This window comes from Anolis sagrei, chromosome X (assembly GCF_037176765.1).
Source record: "Anolis sagrei isolate rAnoSag1 chromosome X, rAnoSag1.mat, whole genome shotgun sequence".
Taxonomy (NCBI): domain Eukaryota; kingdom Metazoa; phylum Chordata; class Lepidosauria; order Squamata; family Dactyloidae; genus Anolis; species Anolis sagrei.
The window spans coordinates 32,622,841-32,648,355 of record NC_090034.1 but is presented as its reverse complement, the minus strand read 5'-3'; the positions used below and the strand labels follow the sequence as shown (position 1 = coordinate 32,648,355).

The following is a 25,515-nucleotide window of genomic DNA, read 5'->3' as shown; positions in this document are numbered from 1 at the left end:
ACTCTAAAATCAGGAGGGTAAATAAAGAACAACACTCAGAAAACAGGTGAATTCCAGACAGGAAACAATCAGGGCCAGCTAACACCTCCCAACCAAGGGTTCCCCCATGCAGGGAGTATCCAGGCTTTGAAGCTACAAGGCCATTCAGTGCTAATCAAGCTGGCCAATGGCAATATTCCCACTTGCCTCAAACAGACAAGAGTTCTTTCTCCCACTCTGGACATCCTTCCACAGATATATAAACCCCACTTGCCTAGTTTCCAACAGACCTCTCAACCTCTGAGGATGCCTGCCATAGATGTGGGCGAAACGTCAAGAGAGAATTCTTCTGGAACATGGCCATACAGCTCGGAAAATTCACAGCAACCCATTATTATTATTATTATTATTATTATTATTTGAAACCCAACAGATTAGTACAGAGCAAACAAGATCACTATGTTGGACACTTCCCAAATGTCTAGGACTGTGTGATGTATCAGTGAATAACGTGTGCAGATCCAAGTAGGGTGGCCTTTTGCAGCTGACAGATGGTAATTTTGTCAGTGTCGATTGTGCTTAAGTGCAGGCCAAGGTCTTTAGGCACTGCACCCAATGTGCCAATCACCACTGGGACCACCTTGATTGGCTTGTGCCAGAGTCTTTGCAGTTCGATCTTTAAATCCTCATATCGTGTCAGTTTTTCCAGTTGTTTCTTTTCAACCCTGCTGTCACCTGGGATTGTAACATCAAAGATCCATTATTATTATTATTATTATTATTATTATTATTATTCACCGATACATCACACAGTCCTAGACACTTGGGAAGTGTCTGACGTGTGAGGAAATACAAAAGCCAGCACGGTGATCTTGTTTGCTGTGTACCTATCTTGTTGTGTATCAAATAACAACAACAACAACAACCCAGTTCCCTCGAGTTTAGTCTGTGATGTACATTGGCCTTTGGACCATTTCAGACAACCTAGTTCTCAATGGCTAGATCTGGCGAAGGCCCATAGCTCCATATAGCTATTTTTGAGGCCCATATAAAACCCCAGAACCATTTGAAAAAAGTGTTTTGTATTTAAAATGTCCCCTAAGTCCCTAAGAGACCATTTTTGTCCTCTGACCATGTGTGTTTCAAGTTCAGGAGGACCCTACGTTCAAACAGGTGAACCAAAATTTGAATTCCAATATACTTAAAGGAAAACACAGCCAAAGTTGAAACATAGGAAAACTGCCTCCCTGCTGCTAAGGGGACATGAGAGTTCTTGTTGGAGGACTTTAAAAAATCTTGCAAAAAAACCTATACTAAAAAAAACTATTAATATTAATATTTACCTGCCTCTACTTGAGGCAGGGTACAATACAGTAAAACTGAGTATTAAAATACATATACAAATCTACACAGATAAAATGCAGATTAAAATTACCAATAAAAATGCAGGTTAAAATTCACAAGTTAAAATTGACCGGATAGGCCTGCTGGAAGAGATGGGTCTACAACTGCATCTTAAATTCTGACAGCTGATATTGCGTGACAGTAGCAGAGTGCTATTAAGCCATTATTAAAGGGTATAAAGCTATAGAACCTCTCTCTCTCTCTCTCTGCCCCCAGTCATACCTTTCCAGAAAATATTTTTCGGGTTTCCGAGAGGGTTTCTGGAGCCATGAACGCCGGTGTGCCCACCGTGTTGGTCAACAGGGCATCGGTCCCTTTGAACTCGTTGCTCACACCAAAATCCGCGATTTTGATGTGCCCGTCTTCTCCGACTAAGAGATTGGAAGGCTTAATATCCCGGTGGATGATCCTCTGATAGTGCACTGTGGAGGAGAAGGGGGTAATAAATAAATGATTATTTTTAATCTTATTATTATTTCCATATACAAGTTATTATGGTCAAGTGTGGAGGATTCTGCGACAGTGGAGAGACAGCATTCTGCATATGCTCAGAGCCACGCCATTTTCTCATCGCTCCTCCCATCACAGAACCAAGTCATGACTACAAATCAATAAAGGAGGCTTCGCTCCAGAGACAGCCCTATGAGGATCTGTGCCTCTTGCACAGCTATCACCATTTTTTTCTTGACATCCCCGAGAGAACTCACAGTATTCAATGCCCTTGATCAGGTCCTGGAAGTAGAACCGGGCCTGGTCTTCTGTCAGAGGCTTGAGGTTCGGCACTTCCATCACAGGCCTGCAAAGACAAGATGCAGGTTGGCCTAAAAAGCAAGACCTTTCCTGATCTCTAGGGACAGAGAAGTCAAATCCAGTTAGTTACAATGCAGGAGGCAGTAAGCTCCCATTCAAGAGAGTGGCGCAACCCTCTCTTCATGGGGCCTTCCAGGTCGTGTTGTGCTGCAGGTCCCATGAGTCCGAACACATTGAAGGGCCTCTTCCCCTAAAGATAGACTGGTCGAGGATACACAACCTTTGGGGCAACCAACTGTATTTTTACATGCACCGTATGGATTAATATGAAGAAGGACAAGCTTACCCTTTTTTCACCAACTCAAACACTGAAAGAGAAAAGAAAGAGGGGACTGTAAAGAGACAAACTCATACAAAACAAAGCTAATCTCTTTTGATCATAATGAGTCCACCATGGTTCACATCTGACATCCAGCCATGGTTCTGCCCCACAAAAAGGAGTTCATTACGTGCATGTTGCTAATTCCTACTTGTGGAAGGTGGGCTGAGAACCTTTCTTTCTGCAGGTTCCCTGCAATCAGATCCACAAACCCCAATGTCTCAGGCTGGATCTACACTGCCTTATATCCCAGGATCTGATCCCCAGATTATCTGTTTTGAACTGGATCATATGAGTCTACACTGCCAGATAATCTGGGACAAGAAGATAATCTTGGATCAGATCCTGGGACATAAGACAGTGTAGATCCAGCCTCAGTCTTCTTCCATAGTCCCTCTCAAAAGGCATTGCTTCCTGTTGCCATTGTGAGAGAGACCACAGAGGGAAACGAGGGGAGGAGATTTGGGATCCATACCTGGGATGCTAGTGGGAGGAGAAGGGAAAATTTCTGCATGTTTTCACACATTAAGGGAGACCTTGTTTCAAGTTTTGGAACAAAACATTGCCCGCAAGTCAGTGGCAGAGCCAAGTGGAGGGGAAGAACTAAACCGCAGCAGCAAACTACCCACTTCCTCTTGGAAAAGAATTGCCAAAGAATGTGGCAACATTGATTGCATCCAGAAGGACAGTTCTGAAATTGTAATATATACATATACATATATATACACACACACATACACGCACGCACGCATGCATACGCCTTTGGATGGGGGAAAAAACAACTCAGAAACAAACACCAGATGGTGCACTGATGGGGGAAATATGGGAGCCCCATCCGCGGTCTATTTTGATCTCTTTCCCATCTGTAACTGGCTTTAGATGCCTCGGCACCCAGACCACAGGCACACACACCAGCAGTTCTTAAATTAAACTTCATGCAAGGCTTCCAGAAGAAACAGCAGCAAACAAAACCATGTTTTATGGCCTAAAATGGTCAGCAAACTTTCTGACTCAGTAGCTGTTATAACAGCATATAACAGTAAGTGTTATAGCACTTTAGTGACCATAGTGTCATCACTTGGGATTTGTCATTTCAAGAGATGTTAAGGCCCCATCTACACTGCCATTATAATGCAGACTGAACTGCATTACATAAGATGCTCCAATCAGTTATGTCGGTCACACGACCAGGAGGTGACAACGCAGGCTCCTCAGCTTGGAAATGGAGAACATCACCTCCCCCAGAGCCAAAGATGAGCACCACCTCTAAAGCTGGAAATGAAAGGAGAAGCCTTTGCTTTGTTTGTGTTTGTGTGCCTCACTGTATTGTAACAAGGCACTGAATGTTTGCCGGCATCTGTTTATACTGTAATCCACTCTGAGCCCCCAGGGGGAGAAATAAAGTGATTATTATTACTATTATTATTATTCTGAAACAAAAACACAGTAGGCCACAGCAAACGAGATATATATGCTGGATTTCGTATCACAAAATCACAAGTCAAACACTTCCCAAGCGTCTAGGACTGTGTGATGTATTTTCGAAGGTTGTGCGCAGATCCAAGTAAGGTGGCCTTTTGCAGTCGACAGATCGTGATTTTGTCAATGTTTGTTGTTTCCAAATGCCAGCTGAGATACCACTGGGACCACCTATACTGGTTTATGCCAGAGCCTTTGCAATTCGATTTTGAGGTCCTGATAATGGCTGAGTTTTTTCCTGTTGTTTTTCGTCAATTCGGCTGTCACCTGGTATGGCGACATCAATAATCCAAACTTTTTTCTTTTCCACAATCGTGATGTCTGGTGTCTTGTGTTACAAAACTTTGTCAGTTGGATTTGAAAGTCCCACAGTATTTTTGCGCGATTATTATTATTATTATTATTATTATTATTATCATTATCATTATCATTATTGACATAGACTCATACAATGCAGTTTAACTGCATCAAATTGGATTATATGACCATAGAATTAAGTTCAATCTGTGCTATAATGGCAGTGTAGATGAGGCCTGAGAATACTCTGATGTAGATCTAAGAGACATCGTAAAGGCATCCAAGTCCATGCCAAAACTACATATCCCAGGATTGCTATAGGATGGAACTACAGCAACTAAAATGGTATCAAAAGGTCCTACATGCTCTCAACATGTTTTGTAAACTTTATATACAAATCTTCACACACACACACATATATATAGGCAGTCCAGAGTTACAAACATCCAACTTACAAACGACTCATAGTTAAGAACAGGAATGAGACAACAGGGAGTGAGTGAAATCTACCCCTCGGAAGATAAATTCACCCCTGGAAGGGTTATTATCATGGGGAAAAGCAATCATGGCAAAATGGAGGAGGTGAGGGCTGCTTACCCATGTACAGATGGTCTTCGCTGGGATCATCCAGCACCTGCCAATGTAATGGGAGGCGAGAGAGCAGGAAGGAGAAGAAAAACATAGATGGTTAGACAGACAATATTCATCTACATTCTTGTGACTTATGTTACTACAGTTATCACAGGGTGTTGTAGTATCTCCTATTGTTTAAGGGATGTGTTGCCTGAGCCACTACAGACACAGAAACTATGTCCGGAGAATTATCTATTGTGTCTTAAGGCACAGTTTGCATTGTTTCACTATTCAGGGGCAAGCAAAGGCAAACAGAGGCACCAGCAATATCAAGAGCACCCAGCAGCAGGCATTCTAGACAACATCTACCAACAGCCATTTCACTTTAAAGTGCCATAAAAGGACTGTGCAAGTGATGTAAACAAGGCCAAACATCTTGCACAGGCCAAAACTAAACTAAAACAGGGTTACTTTTTACTTCCCATTGAGATTAGTAGCAGGAACGCAATGCGCTTCCAATGCTTGCATTTCCCCTGCAATCCACTTATGTCTTCCATGAGTCAGAGAACTGCTGTTTATAGAAAATACTTCCACCTTCATGGTCAGTGATGATTCTTGTGAATATACACACACACACACACACACACACACACACATACATATACACATACATACATACTTTTCCAAGGTTCCTCTACCTTTACCCTAGTCCCAATCCCAATAACCCCCATAACTCTGATCAGCCACTTTTCTTTAAGCCGAATGACAGTGTCACCTCTTATGAGATAAAATTACAATCAAGGCCTCCAAAGCTAGCCTCACCTCCACCAGCTTCACGACGTTGGGGTGGTCGAGTTTCTTCAGGATGGCAATCTCTTGGTAGACCTGCTCAATGGGCCCTTTGGGTTGGCAGAAGCCTTCCAGGGGTGGCTTGGCACCACGAGGGGGAGGGCGGCCTGTTTAAGACAACACAGACCAGAGGGGGTATTAAGTAGGGGTCACTGCAAAGGTTTGCAAGATATCAGAGGGTGTTCCATAACCCTTGGCCAGATTTTCAAAGTCTCACTTGTGATCTATAGTTTATTGATTTAGCAGGTCTGAGTCTCAGCATCTCTGGTGACAAGCATATTAAGAAATCAGGGAAATATCCATAGTAGTTGGAAGTCAAATTGATAATACTGTCAGCCCTCCATATTAGCCAGGCTTAGGGACACAGGGCTGCCACAAATAAAAAACACTATTTGTTTACCTGAGAGGAACACCTCTTTAAGAATCTCCAAGTTCTCCAGTGTGGCTCTAGGCCAACTTCCATGATGTATGAGCCTACCATCATCAGTTGGGCTCAAGAGAGATTCCTGGACTACAGGCTAAGCTGGTTCCTTCTTTGCTATCCTTTTGTATGTATGAGAACTTATATGTGTCTGCAGGCCTTCCAGAATTGGTGGTGGCGGAGGAAAGGGCCTTTAAAGATTGTCTGTTGCTTAATTTTCCTGTTTTGATGCTCTGAATTCCATTGCCCAAACTGCGTCTTAACTTTAGGCTGGATCTCCATTGCCAACTAATGCAGTTTAAATGGTCAGTGTAGACCCATACAATGCAGTTCAAACTGCATGACTTGGTAGTGTAGATCCAGCAGCCTTAACTATATTTGTTTTCACTTTAGTAAACCAAGAGTCCAGGGGATGAGGAGAAAATGCAAGATTTAAGAAATGAATGCAATAATGACAACAGCCACTCTCACTTACGCGGGAACCCTGCTTGTCTCATCAGTTTCTTTTTGGAAAGGACTTTCATTGCCTGCAAGATAAAAGGGCACCAAGGTCACTCCATGGGCTCAGCAAACCGTTGGAGAGCCTCAAAACGAAGCCAGGAAAACACTTTCTGTCATGTGGATACTGGGTTGCCCCAATATACAAACACTCCACCCTTCTCCATATTTTAAGTGTTGAAAAGAACCAGAATCACTCTGAGAACAGGGAAGATAAACAGACACAAACCAAGGCCTAATTATCATTTCCCTACTCCTGACGCCAACTCTTCACGGTTTCACTAGTGGCGCCATTGAGGTGCTCAGGCTCCAGCACCGCAACAAGGTAACAAACCTTTGCTGGAAGGAAGGTCATGGCAGAGAAGTCAGACTAAATATGATCCCTGGGGAAGGTAATGGCAACCCACCCCAGTATTCTCGCAATGAAAACTAAATGGATCAGTACAACCAGAGATATGTCAGTATGCAATCGGAAGATGGGACTTCCAGGTCAAAAGATGGTCAAAATACTACTGGGGAGTAGCAGAGGATAAGCTAAACTAACCTCAGATGTGATGATGCAGCTAGCTGAAAGCCAAAAGGAAGTCTAGCAGCCAACGGCGCTGAAGGTAAATTACTAATCCGATGTTCTAAAGATCAGTGCACTATAGGACTGATAGAATTTTGCCAGGAAAACTCACTGTGTATAATGAACACTCTCTTCCAACAACCTAAAAGATGGATTTATACATAGACTTCACCAGATTGTCATCACTGAAATCAGACTATATACTTTGCAGTCAAAGGTGGCAGACATCCATCCAGTCGGTGAAAACAAGGCCTGGAGCTGACTGTAGTTCAAATCACAAACTTTTTATTGCAAAATTTAGAATCAGATTAAAGAGATTAGGGAAAACACACACACCAGTTAGATATGATCTCACAAATATTCCTAGTGAATATGCAGTGGAGGTGAAGAATAGACTTAATAAATAGAGTACCCAAAGAACTATGGACAGAAGTCCGCAACATTGTTCAGGAGGTGACAACAAAGTACGTCCCAAAGAAAAAGAAAACCAAGAAGGCAAGATGGTTGTCTGCAGACACTGGAAGCAGCCCAAGAAATAAGGAAAGCAAAAGGAAACAGTGATGCGGGGACATATGCCCAATTAAATGCACAAATCCTGAGGTTAGCCAGAATAGATAAGGAACTTTTTTTAAACAAGCAATGCATGGAAGTGGAAGAAGACAATAGAATAGGAAGGACAAGAGACCTCTTCCAGAAAATTAGAAACATCAGACGTAAATTTCAGGCAAAAATGGGCATGATCAAAAACAAAGATATTAGAGGCAAAGATGAAGTACTTAATGAGTACTTCATAAGTACTTCATGAGTACAAAGATGAAGCCACATAATGAGAAGACAGGAAGGCTTGGAGGAGATAATGATGCTGGGGAAAATGGGAGGAAAAAGGAAGAGGGGCCAACCAAGGGCAAAATGAATGGATGTTATCCTTGAAGTGACTGGCTTGACCTTGAAGGAGTTGGGGGTGGCCACAGTGGACAGGGAGCTCTGGCGTGGGCTGGTCCATGAGGTCGGAAGCAACTGAACAAATAAACAATGATTCCCAACTCTCTGCAGAGCTCTAGGGTTTACAATTTAATTTTCTTTCCTCACCTTTAAAGAGAGAACAAGTTAAATCAGAAGCAATGAAGGTAAAGCTAAAGCCCTTTGAACTGCCGCTTTGAACTGGGGTGTATGGCAGTGTGGGCTCAGATAACCCATTGTGGATTATCCACCTTGCTATTCTGGATTATATGACTATGTGGAAGGGCCCTAAATCAGCACCAGGTTCAAGTGCAGTTTTCAGAGACATTTAAGCAGAAAAGAGCAGAAATACAGACGGTAAATTGTAAATGTTTTCAAGTCGCACTCCTGGCATGTCTTGGTTCGTCTTTGGTTGATTCATGTTGTTTTATTATTGCTGTTCAACACTCATGTTTTGCGAAATTTCAGGTTTGTGTCACACGCTTTTCCCAAACTGTTTGTACAGGGAATGATCCAAGAGAATGAAACAATGACTAAACTATGCAGGAAGTGGGCTAGATCGGAACGCAGCTCCTATAATGCCACACACTCCAATCTTCCTATCCTGTTGCCTTGTCTCCTCTTGCTGCTGACTTTTCTGCTTATGTCGCCGTGACCGGCTTTACCACGCATTGCCTCGTTGTTACTCACATAGTAGGTGTTATCGTTCTCATTGTAAGCCAGCTTCACAACTCCATAGGAGCCCTACCGAAATGGGAGAGAGAAAAACCCACCAAATATTATAAGGGAACCATCACTCATAAAATCAAGAATAGCAGTCAAATATTTATACACTACATCTGAGGGCCGTCCAGACAGTTTCAAAATGGAGGGTGGCCAGATGCCATTCCCTGAAAACACGGGCCAATCGCTACAAAGACCAAAACAACATGAGATTTTCAGGTGCAAAAATATCTCTGTTCTGGCCCGAAAATGTGTATTAGGGCTGGGCGGTTTCGTTCGTTAATTTCGTAATTCGTTATTAATTCGTTATTTTTTTTATAACGAAGCGATATTGAACCATTCAGGAGCAACTAAAAATCAAAACGAATTTTTCAATTCGTTTCGTAATTGTTTCGTAATTTCCGAAATTTCGTAAATTTCGAACTTTTTTAAAGAAAATGTTCGGAATTCTTTTAAAAATCAAAACACAAAAACCCCCTAAAAACGAATCGAGTTTAGAAACAAAATTTTCCGTGGTTGCCCAGCCCTAATGTGTATCTTCAAATATCTGTATGTTCCTACACTCAGAAAATACGAGAATGTTTATGTTGGTTTTTTCCTGGGTTATACATGTCAGTTCCTGGATGGTTGTATCCTAAAAACATGGCAGTAGTTGACTATAGGGTGAAAGCTTTATCCTAGCAAGAGAAACTTCATCCTCCACATGTTTGATAAAGTTTGTGACACACAAACAAAGGTTTTGCCACATAATCGACTTTCCCCATGTGTTTATGATAAAAGCATGAGGAAGAGTTGCCAATAGGCTGAGAAAGGCGGTATACAAATATAGTAAATAAATAAATGAATAAATAAGAGACATGTCTAACCCAGGAACATCACCCCGTTGTTCCCAGGCACAAGTACACCACAAAACCTGTCTGCACAGATGGCAAGGCAGCCTCTAAAAGTGGTAATAATGACTAAGTTCTGTTCCTGGCTTTAAAGTGTGTGTTCCTGTTTGACTGTGTAGTACGCCCTTCAAAAGTAGTGGTCCTACTCCATAAATCTTGTTTGTGTGCCAGAAACTTCATTAAAGGTATGGATGGCAAAGTTTTTCTTGTCAGGACAAAGTTGTCACCCTGTAGTCAACGTTGTACATCTTTTCACAATAACAGTAATCAGGAACAGACATGGATAAAACCCAGACACAAGTACACAGCCAAACTTGCCTGCACAGATGGTTATGCAGCCTCTATAACTCAGGAAATATGGGTTGCTTACCTGTAACCGTAGTTTCCTGAGTAGTCACCTGCGAAATAGCACTTATGGTATTCCTGCGCCCGCGCAGGCCCAGCTTTCGGAACCTTCTAGACTTAAAAAGAAACATTTTGCTCCCCAGTCCCGCCCCCCCTCCCCCCGAGTATATAAGGTCCGTGGGCGGGACCAACCGTCAATTCTCTTCCGCCGCACAGCAGCCAGAAGGAACGCGGCATGACACTCGAGGGGAGGAAGGGAGGGAATGTGCTATTTCGCAGGTGACTACTCAGGAAACTACGGTTACAGGTAAGCAACCCATATTTTCCTGTCGTAGTCAACTGCGAAATCGCACTTATGGTAGACTAGCAAGCTATAGTCAGGATGGAGGGAGTCATGCCACTGCAGAAAAGAGTATATTCCTGCCGAAGCATACATCCCTCCTGGACCTCACGTCAAGCTTGTAATGGGATACAAAGGTGCTTGGGGACGCCCACGTGGCCGCCCGACACACCTCCTCCAAGGGAACTCCACTCAAAAAGGCCACTGAGGTGGCCATTGCCCTTGTTGAATGAGCATGCACCTGCTGCGGCAATTCCTTGCCCGCTAAACGATAGCAAGTGCGAATGGTAGATACAATCCAAGCGGAAAACCGCTGAGACGTGACCGGCAAACCCTTTGTGTCCTTCCTGTACTTTAGGAACAACCTGGGGGACTTCCTAAATTCCTTAGTCCTCTGTATGTAGAAGGCCAGTGCCCTTCTGACATCTAACAAGTGTAAATTCTTTTCCAGCGATGTTTCCGGATTCTGAAAGAATGCCGGGAGAATTATTTCCTGCGAGTTATGAAAACGAGTGGATACCTTGGGTAAGAACGCCAGGTCTGTCCGTAGGACCACCTTGTCTTTATGAAACTTCAAATACGGCTCATCCACTCTAAGAGCACACAATTCACTCGATCTCCTGGCCGAAGTAATAGCCACTAAAAAGGCTACCTTCCAAGTGAGTGACGCTAGGTCCGTTGATGCTAAGGGCTCAAATGGAGCCTTTGTCAGTGACGAGAGAACCAACTCCAGACTCCAAGAGGGAGTAACCGGAGCCGTTGGCGGCCTGACATTTGCTAGCCCCTTCAGAAAGGCCTTGACCGACAGGTCAACGAAACAGGACGGAAGTCCCGTCTTCCTTCTGGCCCATGAGATGGCCGCCAAATAGCACTTTATCGAAGAGTTAGACATGCCCGCCTCTGAGAGGGACAGCAAAAAATCCAAAATCACTGAGATAGGTGCGGACTCTGGTTGCACCCCATTTGCTGCTGCAAATCTGCTAAATCGTGCCCATTTGTATGTGTATGAGCGCTTGGTAGATGGTCTGTGGGCCGCATCAATAATGGCTAGAACAGGCTCTGAAAAGGGAGCCTCACGAATTACTCCGGTGGGAGAATCCGCCACGCGGTCAACCTCAGAGTTTGGACGTCCGGATAGAGAACCTGTCCCTGTTGGGAGGTTAGGAGGTCCGGCTTGTTTCTGAGTCTCACAAAGACTTTCCCTGACAATTGAAGGAGTGGTGCAAACCACGGTTGACGTGGCCACCACGGGGTCACTAGGATACAGTGCGCGTTGTCCGATTGTATCTTTGCTACTACCCTCAGAAGAAGAGGGAATGGTGGAAACGCGTAGACTAGGGGACCCCCCCAGTTCCTGAGGAATGCATCCCCTAGACAATCCCCCTGCAAGGACGGCTGAGTCCTTGCGCAGAATGTTTTGCATTTCCTGTTCTCCGTGGATGCGAACAGGTCTATGGTCGGATAACCCCACACCTGGAAGATCTTTCCTAATTCTTCCAAATCCAGTGACCACTCGTGATTCCCCATTGGGCTCCTGCTCAGAGAGTCCGCAAGGGAGTTTTGTTCCCCCGGGACATGAGAGGCCCGTAGGAACGTTCCCCTCTGGATGCACCATTCCCAGATGCTGATCGTAAGTTGCAGGAGCTGGTGTGAGTGAGTGCCGCCCTGTTTGTTTAAGTAGTACATGACGGTGGTGTTGTCCGTCAGGATCTGTACTACTGTGCCTCTTACCATGCCTTCGAAGGACTTTAGAGCTTTTCCTACTGCCATGAGCTCTAGAACGTTTATGTGCAACGTGCTTTCGCTTGGAGACCACCTTCCCTGAGCGACAAGTCCTTGTGCATGGGCACCCCACCCCGACAGGGAGGAATCTGTTGTGATAGTTAGTGTAGGAGAGGGGGGCTGAAAGGGGAGTCCCATACAGACCCATTGGGGTTGCGTCCACCATCTCAAGGAGCACCGGACTTGTTCCGGAGGGGACAGCCTGATATTCTGGTTGTCTGTGAGGGGGTTGAAAACTGACCCAAACCATGCTTGCAGAGGACGCATCCGGAGTCTCGAGAACGGGATTACCGATGTGGTGGAGGCCATATGGCCCAGTAGGACCTGGACCTGCCTGGCCGAAACCGTGGAGGACTCCAGGAATCGGTTGATAAGCTCTCGAAGATTGGAGACCCGATCGCCAGGTAGGTACGCTCTCTGCGTGCGAGAGTCCAGCAAGGCTCCAATGAATTGGATCTGACGGGACGGCGTAAGGGACGACTTCTCCGCGTTGACAATCAACCCCAAAGACTGCAAGAGACAGAGAATGACAGAGATATGGTGACGCAGTTGGTTGTGTGATTGGGACACAATCAGCCAATCGTCTATGTAGGGGTACACTATAATGCCCTGAGTGCGTAGATGCGCCACTACCACTGCTATGCACTTGGTGAAAACCCGTGGGGCCGTACTCAGTCCGAACGGGAGTACATTGTAATGAAATGCCTGCGAGCCCACCATGAATGTCAGAAACCTTCTGTGGTGTGGTGCTATTGAAAAATGGAAGTATGCGTCCCTAAGGTCGATGGTGGCGAACCACACATCTTTCCTTAACAGGGGTAAGATCGACGCCAAAGTGACCATTCGAAATTTCTTTGGAATGATACATTTATTTAAATTCCTTAGATCCATAATTGCCCGAAACCCTCCTCCGCGCTTTTCAACTACAAAATAACTGGAGAAAAAACAATGCGGGAACATAGACGGCGCAACAGGTGAAATGGCCCCTTTTTGTAGGAGCGTATTTATCTCTTGCAGGAGTGCCGGAGACGGTTGCGTGCTCGTAACCCTGCCCGTTCCCGGGGTCTCATTGAATTCAATGGAGTAACCACGTCTAACAATAGCTAACACCCAACTATCAGTAGTGATACTTTCCCAACAATTATAAAACATAGCCAGTCTATCTCCAAACACTGGGGGAGAGTCAGCTGGTGCACTCGGGGAATGAACATTAACAACCGGGGCAATTTGGACCTCAACGGGTTCAACATTCAAGCTTGCGGAGGAATTGGTTAAGGGGCTCTCGATGATAGGGTCCCTGTCATCAAAGGCGCTTCCGCGAGGCGCCCTGCTTAGGTTTGTTTTGGTAGGGTTGGAATCGTGGTTTGGAATTATAGGAGGATCTCCTATTTCCCTGATATCTGGGGGATGACGAATTCCTTCCCCTGAAGGGCCCTGAATAAGAGTTATTAAAGTTCTTACGGAAATTACCCGTAGGAGGTTGCCACCTTGTGCGTTGTTGGTTGTAGGGCTGCCAGGTGTAACCGAATTTACCAGCAGCCTGGCGTACTTCCTGCTTCTCCTTCAGTGTTCCGTCCGTTTCCGGATTGAACAAGCCTTCCTCGTGTAGAGGCAGGTCCTCGGCTAAGGCCTTCCCTTCCTCAGATAAGTTAGCAGCCCTAAGCCAGGCGTGCCTTCTGATTGAAGTGGCCGTAGCAAACAGATGGCCCGCAGTTTCGGCCAGGTGTTTGGCAAAATCCTTTTGGATTTTTGACAAAATTAACGCCTCCGTGTGGAGAGTCTTAGGAAAACGTTGTTCCTCTTGGGGCAGTTTGTCGAGGTATGGGAGCATTTTATTCCATAGGTAGCTCTGATACCCGCTCATATAAGTCGCGTAATGCGACATCCTTGTTAGCAGACCGGCCGTAATATGAGCTTTCTTTCCCATGGCATCAACTTTTCTGCCCTCTTTGTCTGGGGGAGCAGAAAGGATTCCCTTTGGGCGCTTCGATTTAACCACTTCGGCTACCACCGTATTCGGTTTAGGTGGATTTGTTACCCATTTTGCCTTGGCCAGGTCGATTTTGTACATATTGTCGACCCTCTTGGGGACTGCTGAGACTGCTGCCGGTGGTATGTCTAATATTTTAGCCAATTTCAACAAATAGGGGAGCATAGGTAGGGCTGTTGAGGTAACCACATTTTGCTCCTCACTAGGGAACATTGGGTCCTCGACATGCTCCGGGGCTTTAGGGGCCGGGATGTCGAGGGCCTTGATCATTCTGTCTACAAGACAGGCAAACTTATTGAAGTCTGGGGGTAAAGGACCCGGTTCGGAGGTGCTGGGGACCGCCGAGTGGTCAGGGTTATCTGAGTCGGAGTTTGATTCCTCCGCTTCCGTGACCCTCAGCTCCGCACTGGGAGCATGGTCCTCAAGGTCCCCTACAGGTGCCAATGATTGACAAACAGCAGTTGGTACCGGAGTGGGATCACCATTATCAATGTTAACATCATTAGCAGGATCAATATACAGAGATTGGTTCATACAAGTAGAACGCTCAGTACATAAGTTTTGTCCCACAACAAATTCTTGATTTGCCCTGGGGGCTCCTTCAGGGCGTGAAACAGTTTCCTGCGCTCTGGCAGTTGAGGCCGTTGTCGGTGGCGGCATTAAGGCTGGGGCCGGAAAAACAGTTGTTGATGTGCCCAAACCCCTTTGAGGAATTCCAGGGATGGCCTCCATGTGGGGCATGGGCGCAAAGGGAGGTGTATGCTGAAATAGCATTTGGCCCGATGGCGCCATTTGCCAAAACCCCGGGTAAGGGTAAGGGCTCGGCGCGAATTGGGGCCGCTGGAATGAGGAGGAGCAGGACCTGCGGGCCCGACGTGCCCTCCTGGCCGACCTGGAGGCAGGGGAGGATGATGACGATGAGGAGGAGGAAGAAGAAGAGGAGGTCCTCCTGGAGCGGCCCCTCGATCCCCGTCGGTATCGGCGGCTGGATGCCCTGCTCCTTCTGGAGCGCGATCTGCTCCGCCTGGAGGGAGACCTAGACCTGCGCGGTCTGCGGGGTCGCTCCTCCCTCCCAGGCGAGGCCGGTGGTGGAGTTGGGTTGGGGAGGGAAAGGAGGCCTCCCCCCGGGCTCGCCGAGCTCGTGCGCCTGGCGGTATCGAGCGGTCCCTTCCAAGCCTCGGCATCGGGGACCGCTCGCTGCTGCGCGCCCGCGGCTCCTCCTTCTCCCGGCATATCCCTTCCTGGTTCAGGCGGGGCCAGCTCAGCGAGGGCGGGGCCAGCCGAGGCGCCGACTCCCGCCCCTCTCACTGAGGCCTCGATCTCGGGCGCCTCTCGAGCGGTTGGAGGAGGAGTCAGCAAGCTCGCCACCGCCGGCGCCAGGAGAGCCTCCGTCGATGTCGGAGAGGCTAGAGGCTGCGCAGTCTTCATCCCCGATTCACGGGGAGGCGCCAATCTCCCTGGCGGGAAGAGGAGGCTGGCCGTGGGCTGCGCCTGCACGGGGCGCCGCTGGCCATCCGACGGAGATTTCCCCACCTTCTTGGAGGCGCTGCGGCCTTGCGGCTCGGTGCGGCCCTCCTGCGCCTTCTCCTTAGGCTTTTTGGCCTTTTTCTTTGCGGCAGCCTCTGGAGGTAAGGAGGTTGGGTCAGGCCCCGGCGCTGGTTTTTGGGGCGGTGGGGGCAGTAGGGCCCTCTCGTAAAGGGCCGCCTTTAAGCGCGTTTCACGGTTTCTCCGCGTCTGCGGAGTGAAGGCCGCACAAACCGCACAGGCCTGGGAGAGATGGACTTCTCCCAGGCAGGCGAGACACAGGTCATGCCCATCCGTGTCTGGGAGCACGTTGGGGCACTTGCTGCACTTCTTGAAAGAAGTGGTCGCCATCTCAGCAGCCACTCGTGCCACTCGCGCCAGTTTAGATAAGAGTTGTCAAACAGTCCAAGTCGGGGAGCCAGAAATTGGAGAAAACGTGGTCAAATTCAGTCCGATTCAAAGCCAAAGTATAGGTTCACGATGCTGATGCCTACTCTAACGGCGGAAAAAAGAGAATTGACGGTTGGTCCCGCCCACGGACCTTATATACTCGGGGGGAGGGGGGGCGGGACTGGGGAGCAAAATGTTTCTTTTTAAGTCTAGAAGGTTCCGAAAGCTGGGCCTGCGCGGGCGCAGGAATACCATAAGTGCGATTTCGCAGTTGACTACGACAGGAAACGGAACTTATACAATGTATTGTCAAAGTCTTTCATGGCTGGAATACTGGGGTGTTGTGAGTTTTCCAGGCTGTATGGCTGTATGGCCATGTTCCAGAAGCATTCTCTCCTGATGTTTCACCTCTTTTAAGTTGGCAGGCATCCTCGCAACCTCTGAGGATGCCTGCCATAGATGCAGACAAAACGTCAGGAGAGAATGCTTCTAGACCGTGGTCAAACAGCTCAGAAAACTCACAATAACCCACTTATACAATGATTCACATATTCACATATTCCCATCTTAAGTTTCTTTTTTACGCTGAATTTTCTGGTGGTTGTCCACAGCAGCCATCTTGGGAGCCTCTAAACCCCACAACCAAGAAGCACGTGTGGAAGACATAGGCAGAAATCCTGGGGCCAACAGGTCTGTATGTGGACCTTCTCTCAGGTCCCGGGTTTTTTGGCCCCTGACTAAAACCCACGATTTGGTGCTCTCTGTAAGCACCCTGAGGATCGCAGAGCAGAATGCAGTAAGCTCAGTTTAAATTAATACAAAGTATTTCAAAAGGCTGGAAGCACACTACATCTTTAAATGCTTAAAACAGAACAATGATAAACCAAGTAAAACTATTTCAAACCTTTGCACATGCGGAAATGGCATTGACTGCTGGAGCTTTCCAATATGCTGTCTGGGGCCCCTTCCACACAGCTGAATAAAATCCCAAGTCTTCTGCTTTGAGCTGGAATATATGGCAGTGTGGACTCAGATACCCAGTTCAAAGCAGATATTGTGGGATTTTATGCCTTGAAATTCTGGGTTATATAGCTGTGTGGAGGGGCCCTGGGAATGGCCAGAGAGAGCAGAGGCAGAAAACGAGCCCTTTCCAGTGTTTATAGCCCAAAACTGGGCTGTCTTGCTGAATTCAAATAGCAAGCACAAAATGAATCTGGAACTAAGCCAAGCCGCTAACCTACCATCCACTTGACAATTCTATGTCTATCTGCCCTTTCTTTCAACTCCTTGGCCCCAGCACATGCACTTATAATTCCAATTCCCAGTCCATATACATATGTGCCATGTTTGCAAGGTCTTTTTTTAAATCACCTTTCCAATTTCATCTTTCAGGGTGTACTGGTTGAGCTGCACGCAGTCCTAGAAGGAGAAAGGAAAGGATCTGTTAGGACAGTGTTTCTCAGCCTTCCTAATGCCGCAACCCCTTAATACAGTTCCTCATGTTGTGGTGATCCTCAACCATAAAATTATTTTCATTGCTATTTCACAACTGTAATTTTGCTACTGTTATGAATCGTCAGGCTAATATCTGATATGCAGGATGTATTTTCATTCACTGGACCAAATTTGGCACAAATACCCAATACGCCCAAATTTGAATACTGGTGAGGTTGGGGAGGAGATAGATTTTGTCATTTGGGAGTTGTAGTTGATGGGATTTATAGTTTACCTACAATCAAAGAGCATTCTGAACTTCACCAATGATAGAATTGAACCAAACTTGGCACACAGAACTCCCATGACCAACAGAAAATACTGGAAAGGTTTGGTGGGCATTGATCTTGAGTTTGGGAGTTGTAGTTCACCTACATCCAGAGAGCACTGTGGACTCAAACAATGATGGATTTGGACCAAACTTGGCATGAATACTCGACATGCCCAAATGTGAACACTGGTGGAGTTTAGGGAAAATAGCCTTTGACATTTGGGAGTTGTAATTGCTGGGATTTATAGTTCACCTACAATCAAAGAGCATTCTGAACCCCACCAATGATAGAATTGGGCCAAACTTCCCCCACAGAACCCCCAAGCCTTGAAGGGACTCGCTGATGCGAGCCTCTCTCCAGTCTCACACGCTCTCCCTCACCTGCACATGTGCACCACGCTGCCACGTGTTCCATGCATGCCTGCTCTCCCCTCCCTGCTTGGAGTCTCAGAAACAGCCCTTCCCTTGGCTGAGAAACCAGCTGAGAGGCCAGCCAATCACAGCAAAGGAGAGCTTTTGATGGGAGCATTAGCCCTCTGTTTCCAAAAAGGAAAAGAAGGACAGACAGGGAGATCTTCAGCCTTCTCTGCCAAAGGGGTTCCTAAGACCATTAGAAACACATATTTTCTGATGGGTTTTGGCGACCCCTCTGAAACCCTCTCGCAACCCCACCGGGGTCCCAACCCCCAGGTTGAGAAACGCTGGGTTAGAAGCAAAATAAAAGCATGAACGGAGGAAGCATGTTCTCCTTTGGGATCGCAAGTCCCAGAATCCACCCCAAACCACATGATCACTGTCCATATTGACTGGGGGAATTCTGAGAATTGAGGATCACACCCCTCCCCCCCTTTTCAGGAAACTTTTGCCCACATTCTCTCTTCCCAATTGAAATAGATATTCTTCCTGAAGTGCATCTTGGACAATGTTGGGGACGAGCAATCCAATGAATCAGGAGATCTGGGGCAAGAAAGAATGGTCTATATTATACTCTACCTCATCCGGAATCTCTGCAGATTGAGAGGAGTGTGTATAAACCAGCTTTGAGTGGAAAGTATTTTCAGCTGAATTATTGCAATGTTTTAAGACACCCTTCCCCTGGGATTCACCAGGAAATTGCTGCCGAGGAAGAAAATATTGAGCAGGCTTTCATGGGGCTGATTGCTTATTAATCAACTGGATTACCCCCATCAGCTCCTAGGTTCAAGCAGGCCCCAGGGAGAGGGCCAGCCATTTCCAATCTGCCAGGTGCACAAAGCAGTACCATCATCCACCAAACCACAATATGGCACTAGGCAGACTTTCGAGAGTCAGGACCAGAGGTCGAGGTGAGCAACTACATAGGGTCTGTTTGTTTTAATATATTAGGCAGCTCTCCACGCATAAGGGGCACTTAAAAATACCCCCAAAACATCCTAACAAGTTTGGCAGTTGGCTTATGGAGCATTGGAGGACTGGAAGGGGGTTTCAGGAGTCCAAAAATGGGGCCAGGAGCCACTTGGGTTCACTCTTTGTCATGAGATCACTGTCTGTTAAACAACGAACCACCTGGGTTTTCTTTGAGTTTACATTGCCAGGCCCTCCAAACAGAATTTGGGCATGGAACCAAGCAAGATGAGGTATGTATTCTTGGACGGTTTCCTTCTCTCACTCCCACATCTCTCTTACTCACAGACATATTTCCCCATTGAATTCACTCAACACATTCGGGGTTGAGTAACTGTAGGTTAAAAGAAAGCATCAAAAACTACCAACTGGATACTGAAGAGCTAGAACATGACAGATGCCAAAAGGAGTTTGGTGACCTGCCCCAAACTTCCTGGATGCCAACATTCCCAATCCCAGATTCCGATCAGCAGTTGTTCAAAACCTGAGATACTTCTGTGTTTGCATTCTCATTTTCTATCTTTTGTCCACTGCTTTGTCAACTGCTATATCTAAGGATATACATGGCTGGGCAATGGATGGATCTCAGGTTGCTAGGTTCACACCTCAGTGTCCACATTCTCCAGATTTTAAATATCCTCCATTTAGATTTGATCACAAGCCCCGTTTGCCAACAACTTGGCAGGCTGCATTCCGGAAACAGGATGAGCATCTGCAGTTCCAAAAAGAGTGCAATCTTTCTAGCTGGAGGCAGGGAGAAGATAATCCCAGAATACATCTCCAAAGGCACCCTTTGCTGCCTTTAATCTCTTTTGGCAAGGAGTAAAGTTTTGGAAATGAGGACAACATAAGCTGATGCTCTTTGGCTCCCTAGAATGGAGTGGGCAACTGTGGAAGGCGAAAACAAGACAAAACTAGGTTTCTGTGAGTTTTCCAGGCTGTCTGGCCCTGTTCCAGAAGCATTCTCTCCCGACGTTTTGCCCACATCTATGGTGGGCAATCGCAAAGGTTATAAGGTCTGTTGGAAACTAGGCAAGTGAGATTTGGATACCTGTGGAATTATGTCCAGGGTGGGAGAAAGAACTCTTTTCTGCTGGAGGCAAGTGTGAATGTTGCCATTGAACAGCTCGATTAGCATTGAATGGCCTTGTAGCTTCAAAGCTCGCCTGCTTCCTGCCTGAGGGAATCCTTTGTTGGGATGTGTTAGCTGGCCCTGATTGTTTCGTGCCTGGAATTCCTGTTTTCTGAGTGTTGTTCTTTATTTACTGTCCTGATTCTAGAGTTTTTTCACACTGCTAGACAGATTTTGTTCATTTTCATGGTTTCCTCCTTTCTGTTAAAATTGTCCAGAGGCTTGTGGATTTCAACGGCTGCTCTGGGTAGTCTGCATTTCATGTTCCTTGACCCACTAAAAAAATCCAACAAATGCTACGTTCAGCAAAGAACAAGAAGGGTCCTCTCATCTCTGCAGGAGTTTACCATATACCTTGCAGCTATGGACAAGTCTACACAGAAGCCCCCAAAGGTAGCTGCAATGCCCAAACATGAATCAAGGAACATGAAAGGCATTGCAGACTAAGTCAACCAGAGAAGTTAACCATAGCAGAGCACCTGATGAACCAACCTAAACACAGCATATTATTTGAGAGCACAGAAATGCTGGGCCACTCTTGCAACCACCATGTCAGACTACACAGAGAAGCCACTGAAATCCATAAGCACAATTCCAACAGGAAAGAGGAAACCATGAAAATAAACAAAATCTGGCTACCAGTATTTAAAAAGCCCTCTAAAATCAGGACAGTAAACAAAGAGCAACACTTAAAAAACAGGGGAATTACAGACAGGAAACAATCAGGCCCACCTAACATCTCCCAACAAAGGATTCCCCCAGGGAGGAAGCAGCCAGGCTTTGAAGCTGCAAGGCCATTCAATGCTAATCAAGCTGGCCAATTGCAACATTCGTACTTGCCTCCAACAGACAAAAGTTCTTTCTCCCACCTTGGACATTATTCCACAATATAACCCCACTTGCCTAGTTTCCAACAGACCTCACAACCTACGAAGATGACTACCATAGATGTCGGTGAAATGTCAGGAGAGAACGCTTCTGAAACATGGCCAGACAACCCAAAAAACTCACAGCAACCCAGTGATTCCAGCCCTGAAATCCTTTGACAAGACAAGACAAAACGTTTTTGGCCCCCAAATACCCTTTGGGGACCATTCTCAACATGCTTTGGGGCTTTCTTCTGTCATTTTAGGTCCAAGAGAGGCTTTTTTCTAACATTTTAGGTCCAAGAGAGGCTTTTTTCTAACAGGAAATGAGCAGAATTCATCTCCTGTTCCCTTCTCATTTTCAAGACGCCTGTCATGGACCTAAATCAGGCATGGGCAAACTAAGGCCTGAGGGCCAGATGCCCCCCTTGGGTGCTTACCTCAGGCCCTCCTCATTTTTCCTGTCCTCTTGGCAGAAGGACACAGCAGCCTGCCATGTCCTTATGGCAAAAAGATGGGGGAGGAAAGCGTGTAGTAGCCAAGAGCCCGCTCGAGCGCTCTCGCCACCGTGTATCTTGTCCTCCTCTCGGCATAAGGGTGGTGCGAGCAGCCCCATTCTTAGGCTGGGAAGGCAGCTCGAGGAAGGCACGCAGTGGCTGAGAGGCCCCCAGAGCACTCTCAGCCACCGCCTGTCTTGCCTTCCTCCCGGCATAATGCCAAGAGGGCAGCCCAAGTATTGGGCGAGGAGGATTGGTGCAGTTGCCAGCATAAAGATGGGGCAAGCAGCCCCGTCCTTATGCTGGGAGGACAACCTGAGGATCACCCGGGCCATTACCTGCCCTTTCCTGGGCCTGCCCTCTCTTGGGCCCTCTCCACCCAGTGTGTGCCCAGCCCCACCTCCTCCTGACCTGGCTCACACTGCGGCCCCAAGGCAAAATAAATGGCCATGCCTGGTCTAAATGAACCAACGGTTGCTCAAATGTTGTAGAAATGCATCCCACATCCCCTAGAAGATGTTTTGGTTTCAACAAATTGACCCCTTAGGGACTCCAAGCATGAAGGAGATGTGTTCACCTCCTAAAAAGCATTTGGGAGCAAATTGTCTTCAAGAAATTGACAACTGGATGCCACAAAAACAACCCTGGGGATATAGCAACCTGCGAGCCCCATCAAGTATGCCCTCTGCTCTCTTTCTGTGGCTCTACTCCCACCCTCAAGCTAAATAAAGGCAAGTCTAAATGCCAGTGAAGGAGTCGTTGAAAGGAACTGTAGCCTACCTGCCCACACAGTAATTATTGGGTAGCTGAAGGCTTGCTCGCCACCCCCAACCTCAGTGTTTTCCTTGCCTCCGTGCTTGACTTTCTCCTCTATAGAGCAAAACATGTGGAGACGCCATGCCAGCAGCCAGGAGGCATTAGCATAAGTGCATCTTGCCTTCTGATGCATAATTGAGGAAAAGCAGTGTGGGGTGCCTCTGCGCCACCCACCTTGCGGATTTTCATCCACTACCCTTGCCACAGAACCTGAGATCCCATATAGCACTGGCAGAAGAACATCACCTTTTCTTCATCATTCTTCTTCTCCTGCCCACAGCTCCCTGAAACTGCCATAAAACCAGCACAGCCCCTTTCCCAACATCAGCAGGAAAGCAATGATTCATATATAGTGGTTCAAACTGGCAGGACTGGATATAGGGACTCGGGATGGGCAGAAGTCTTCAGGCTACCAGCAGCCCTTTCTAACAGGTCAATGCAACACCACAAAAAGCCACCAAACAATCAAAACCATCTCAGGGTTGTTTCTGGGAGTGAATCCATCGCCACTAACATGCCCCTCAGTATATTATACCGCTATTTCCTCAACAGTCTGCAGAGGGTGCTCAAATCCCATGTGCTATAAAGCTGTGCTTCTCAAACTTTTTGATAGCGAAGCCCAGTAGATTTTTTTTCTCCTAGTGCCAGAGAGTGATACCACCGTCCCTGGCAAAGGCCAGGGCAATAGGCAACAGGCAATGGATGTTGTGGACCTTGTGTCTCTCTGAGCCCTCTCCTAGTCGACCCAAGTGATGTGAGGGACGGAACAATTTGCAGCCCACTGGGCTGTTGTAGGTTTTTGGGCTGAATGGCCATGTTCCAAAAGCTTTCTCTCCTGACATTTTGCCTGCATCTATGGCAGGCATCCTCAGAGGTTGTGAGGTCTGTTGGAAACCAGGAAAATTGGGTTTATATATCTGTGGAAACTCCATCTTGGGAGTTTCCACAGATATATAAACCCAATTTTCCCGGCCCAAAATGATTAGGCAGCATTTCCAAAATGGTGTAACCCATACATGTGTCTATCAATTCTCTTACCTGCAAACCTGTAATGGAAACTCTGTGCGATTCGATGGTTGGCCGCCGCGGCAAACGGGGCGAAGAATGGGGCGACGTAACGGGAGAATATGGGAGAGACGGATAGATGTAGCGTCCGTTGACTCCCGCGTTGCCCCCGGGCGACTGGACCGACTGAGACCTCTCCTGGAGAGAGAGCTTGCGACTCGAAAGGTTGAGTTTGCCACGGGGCTCCCTTGCCTCTCTCGAAGGGGTCCCAAGAGGTTCTTCAAGAAAGCCCTTTGCTCCCAGTCCTCCAGAATCCTCCAGCTGCTCTTCGCATGGCTCCATGGGCTCTTCATCCTCCAATTCACTCTGCGGGGGACCAGACACTGGATTGTACTCTGTGACCACCACAAAGGAATCCATCTCCCAGCGCAGTGAAGGGTCAGCAGGAAAAAGCCAAGCGGGACGTCAGGAGACTCCAAACTCGGGGGGAATGGCACATTGTGGAAAACAAGCGTCTCGGCAGCAGACCCATCAGAGGCCCATGTTGTCATGATGCGCTTGCCAGCTCCGTGGCGTAGCAGCCAACGCTGGCAGATGCTTAAGAAGAAAAACAAGGCATAAAACCATGAGTGGGACAGCGAGTTCTGCAACAATCCGCTATCAGTGCTTCTGAAGTCTTCTTCTATCAGCGGCAGCAGAAAATCCCTCCACCCAGACCAGTAAAAACCTAACAAAATAAATCACTAACCATTTTTGGCCCTTTCATGACAAGCGCCTTGCTCTGCCTAAGGGTAGGGCCAGCCTGTAAATAAAAAAATAGGAAAGATAATCACACACTATTCTCATCTTCTCATTTCTATTCCTGGTCATTTTCTTAACACTTTGCAAAAGCCATTGTCAACACGCAGGAGACTCATCTAAAATTAACATTCCTGTTAAAGTTATACTTTGAGCCTAGCAACTCTGAAGCAATGTAACAGAAACTACACATTGCATACCATTTTTAAAACTTTTTTTAAAAAAGGGGGATGAGTGGGTGGATGGAGGACTTAGAATGACATCGCTGCTTATTGAACAGGAGAAATCAAGTAGAAAGCAAAAAAAGCCTATGAAACCTTAGACAAGTGAAAACAAGGCAATTCAAATGAGTTTAAAAAACCATTTGAAGTAGGAGAAAGCTTTCTTCTATTTACCCTGGGAGAAAATTCAATGATCAAAAGAGCCTCTCCTATAGTGCTTATAATGACCAAACAGATTTATAACAAGACAGGTTGGCCTTTCGATGGCCAAGACAAAAGATGACAACAAAATCCTTACAGCCCAACATGATGTTTAATATGTGTTTGGATGATTCTAAATCAGTGGTTCTCAATCTTCTTAATGCCACAACCCCTAAACACAGTTCCTCATGTTGTGGTGACCCCCAAGCATAAAATTATTTTCGTCGCTACTTCATAACTGTAATTTTGCTACTACTGTTAATCGTAATGTAAATATGCAGGATGTAATTTCATTCACTGGACCAAATTTGGCTCAAATACCTGATACACCCAAATTTGAATACTCGTGGGGTTGGGGGGGGGGGGCGATTTCATGATTTGGAAGTTGTAATTCACCTACATTCAGAGAGCACTGTGGACTCCAACAATGATGGATCTGGACCAAACTTGACACGGATATTCAATATACCCAAATGTGAACACTGGCGGAGTTTGGGGAAAACAGACCTTGGCATTTGGGAGTTATAGTTGCTGGGATTTATAGTTCACCTACAATCAAAGATCATTCTGAACCCCACCAAAAATAGAATTGGGCCAAACTTCCCACACAGAACCCCCATGACCAACAGAAAATACTGTGTTTTCTGATGGTCTTTGGTGACCCCTTGACACCCCCTCGCAACCCCCCCC

The 25,515-nt window shown here is 46.7% G+C and overlaps 1 protein-coding gene across 5 annotated transcripts in view; it reads right to left on the bottom strand.

Moving 5' to 3' along the window:
- The window catches only part of CAMKK2 (calcium/calmodulin dependent protein kinase kinase 2), a 63,098-nt gene that overhangs the window by 18,386 nt on the left and 19,197 nt on the right, over positions 1 to 25,515 (bottom strand). For 4 of the 5 annotated variants that reach the window (XM_067473127.1, XM_067473129.1, XM_060785956.2 and 1 more), the window contains exons 2-11: positions 24,354 to 24,407; positions 23,639 to 24,202; positions 17,513 to 17,560; positions 8,848 to 8,901; positions 6,607 to 6,658; positions 5,684 to 5,817; positions 4,886 to 4,922; positions 2,480 to 2,501; positions 2,091 to 2,179; positions 1,606 to 1,805 (exon numbers count right to left, since the gene is read on the bottom strand). In XM_067473127.1, coding sequence (XP_067329228.1) covers positions 1,606 to 1,805; positions 2,091 to 2,179; positions 2,480 to 2,501; positions 4,886 to 4,922; positions 5,684 to 5,817; positions 6,607 to 6,658; positions 8,848 to 8,901; positions 17,513 to 17,560; positions 23,639 to 24,025 — 1,023 coding nt within the window. In that variant the 5' untranslated portion in view covers positions 24,026 to 24,202; positions 24,354 to 24,407. The remainder of the gene's footprint in view (positions 1 to 1,605; positions 1,806 to 2,090; positions 2,180 to 2,479; positions 2,502 to 4,885; positions 4,923 to 5,683; positions 5,818 to 6,606; positions 6,659 to 8,847; positions 8,902 to 17,512; positions 17,561 to 23,638; positions 24,203 to 24,353; positions 24,408 to 25,515) is intronic. The other variant, XM_067473128.1, reaches the window with a different exon arrangement.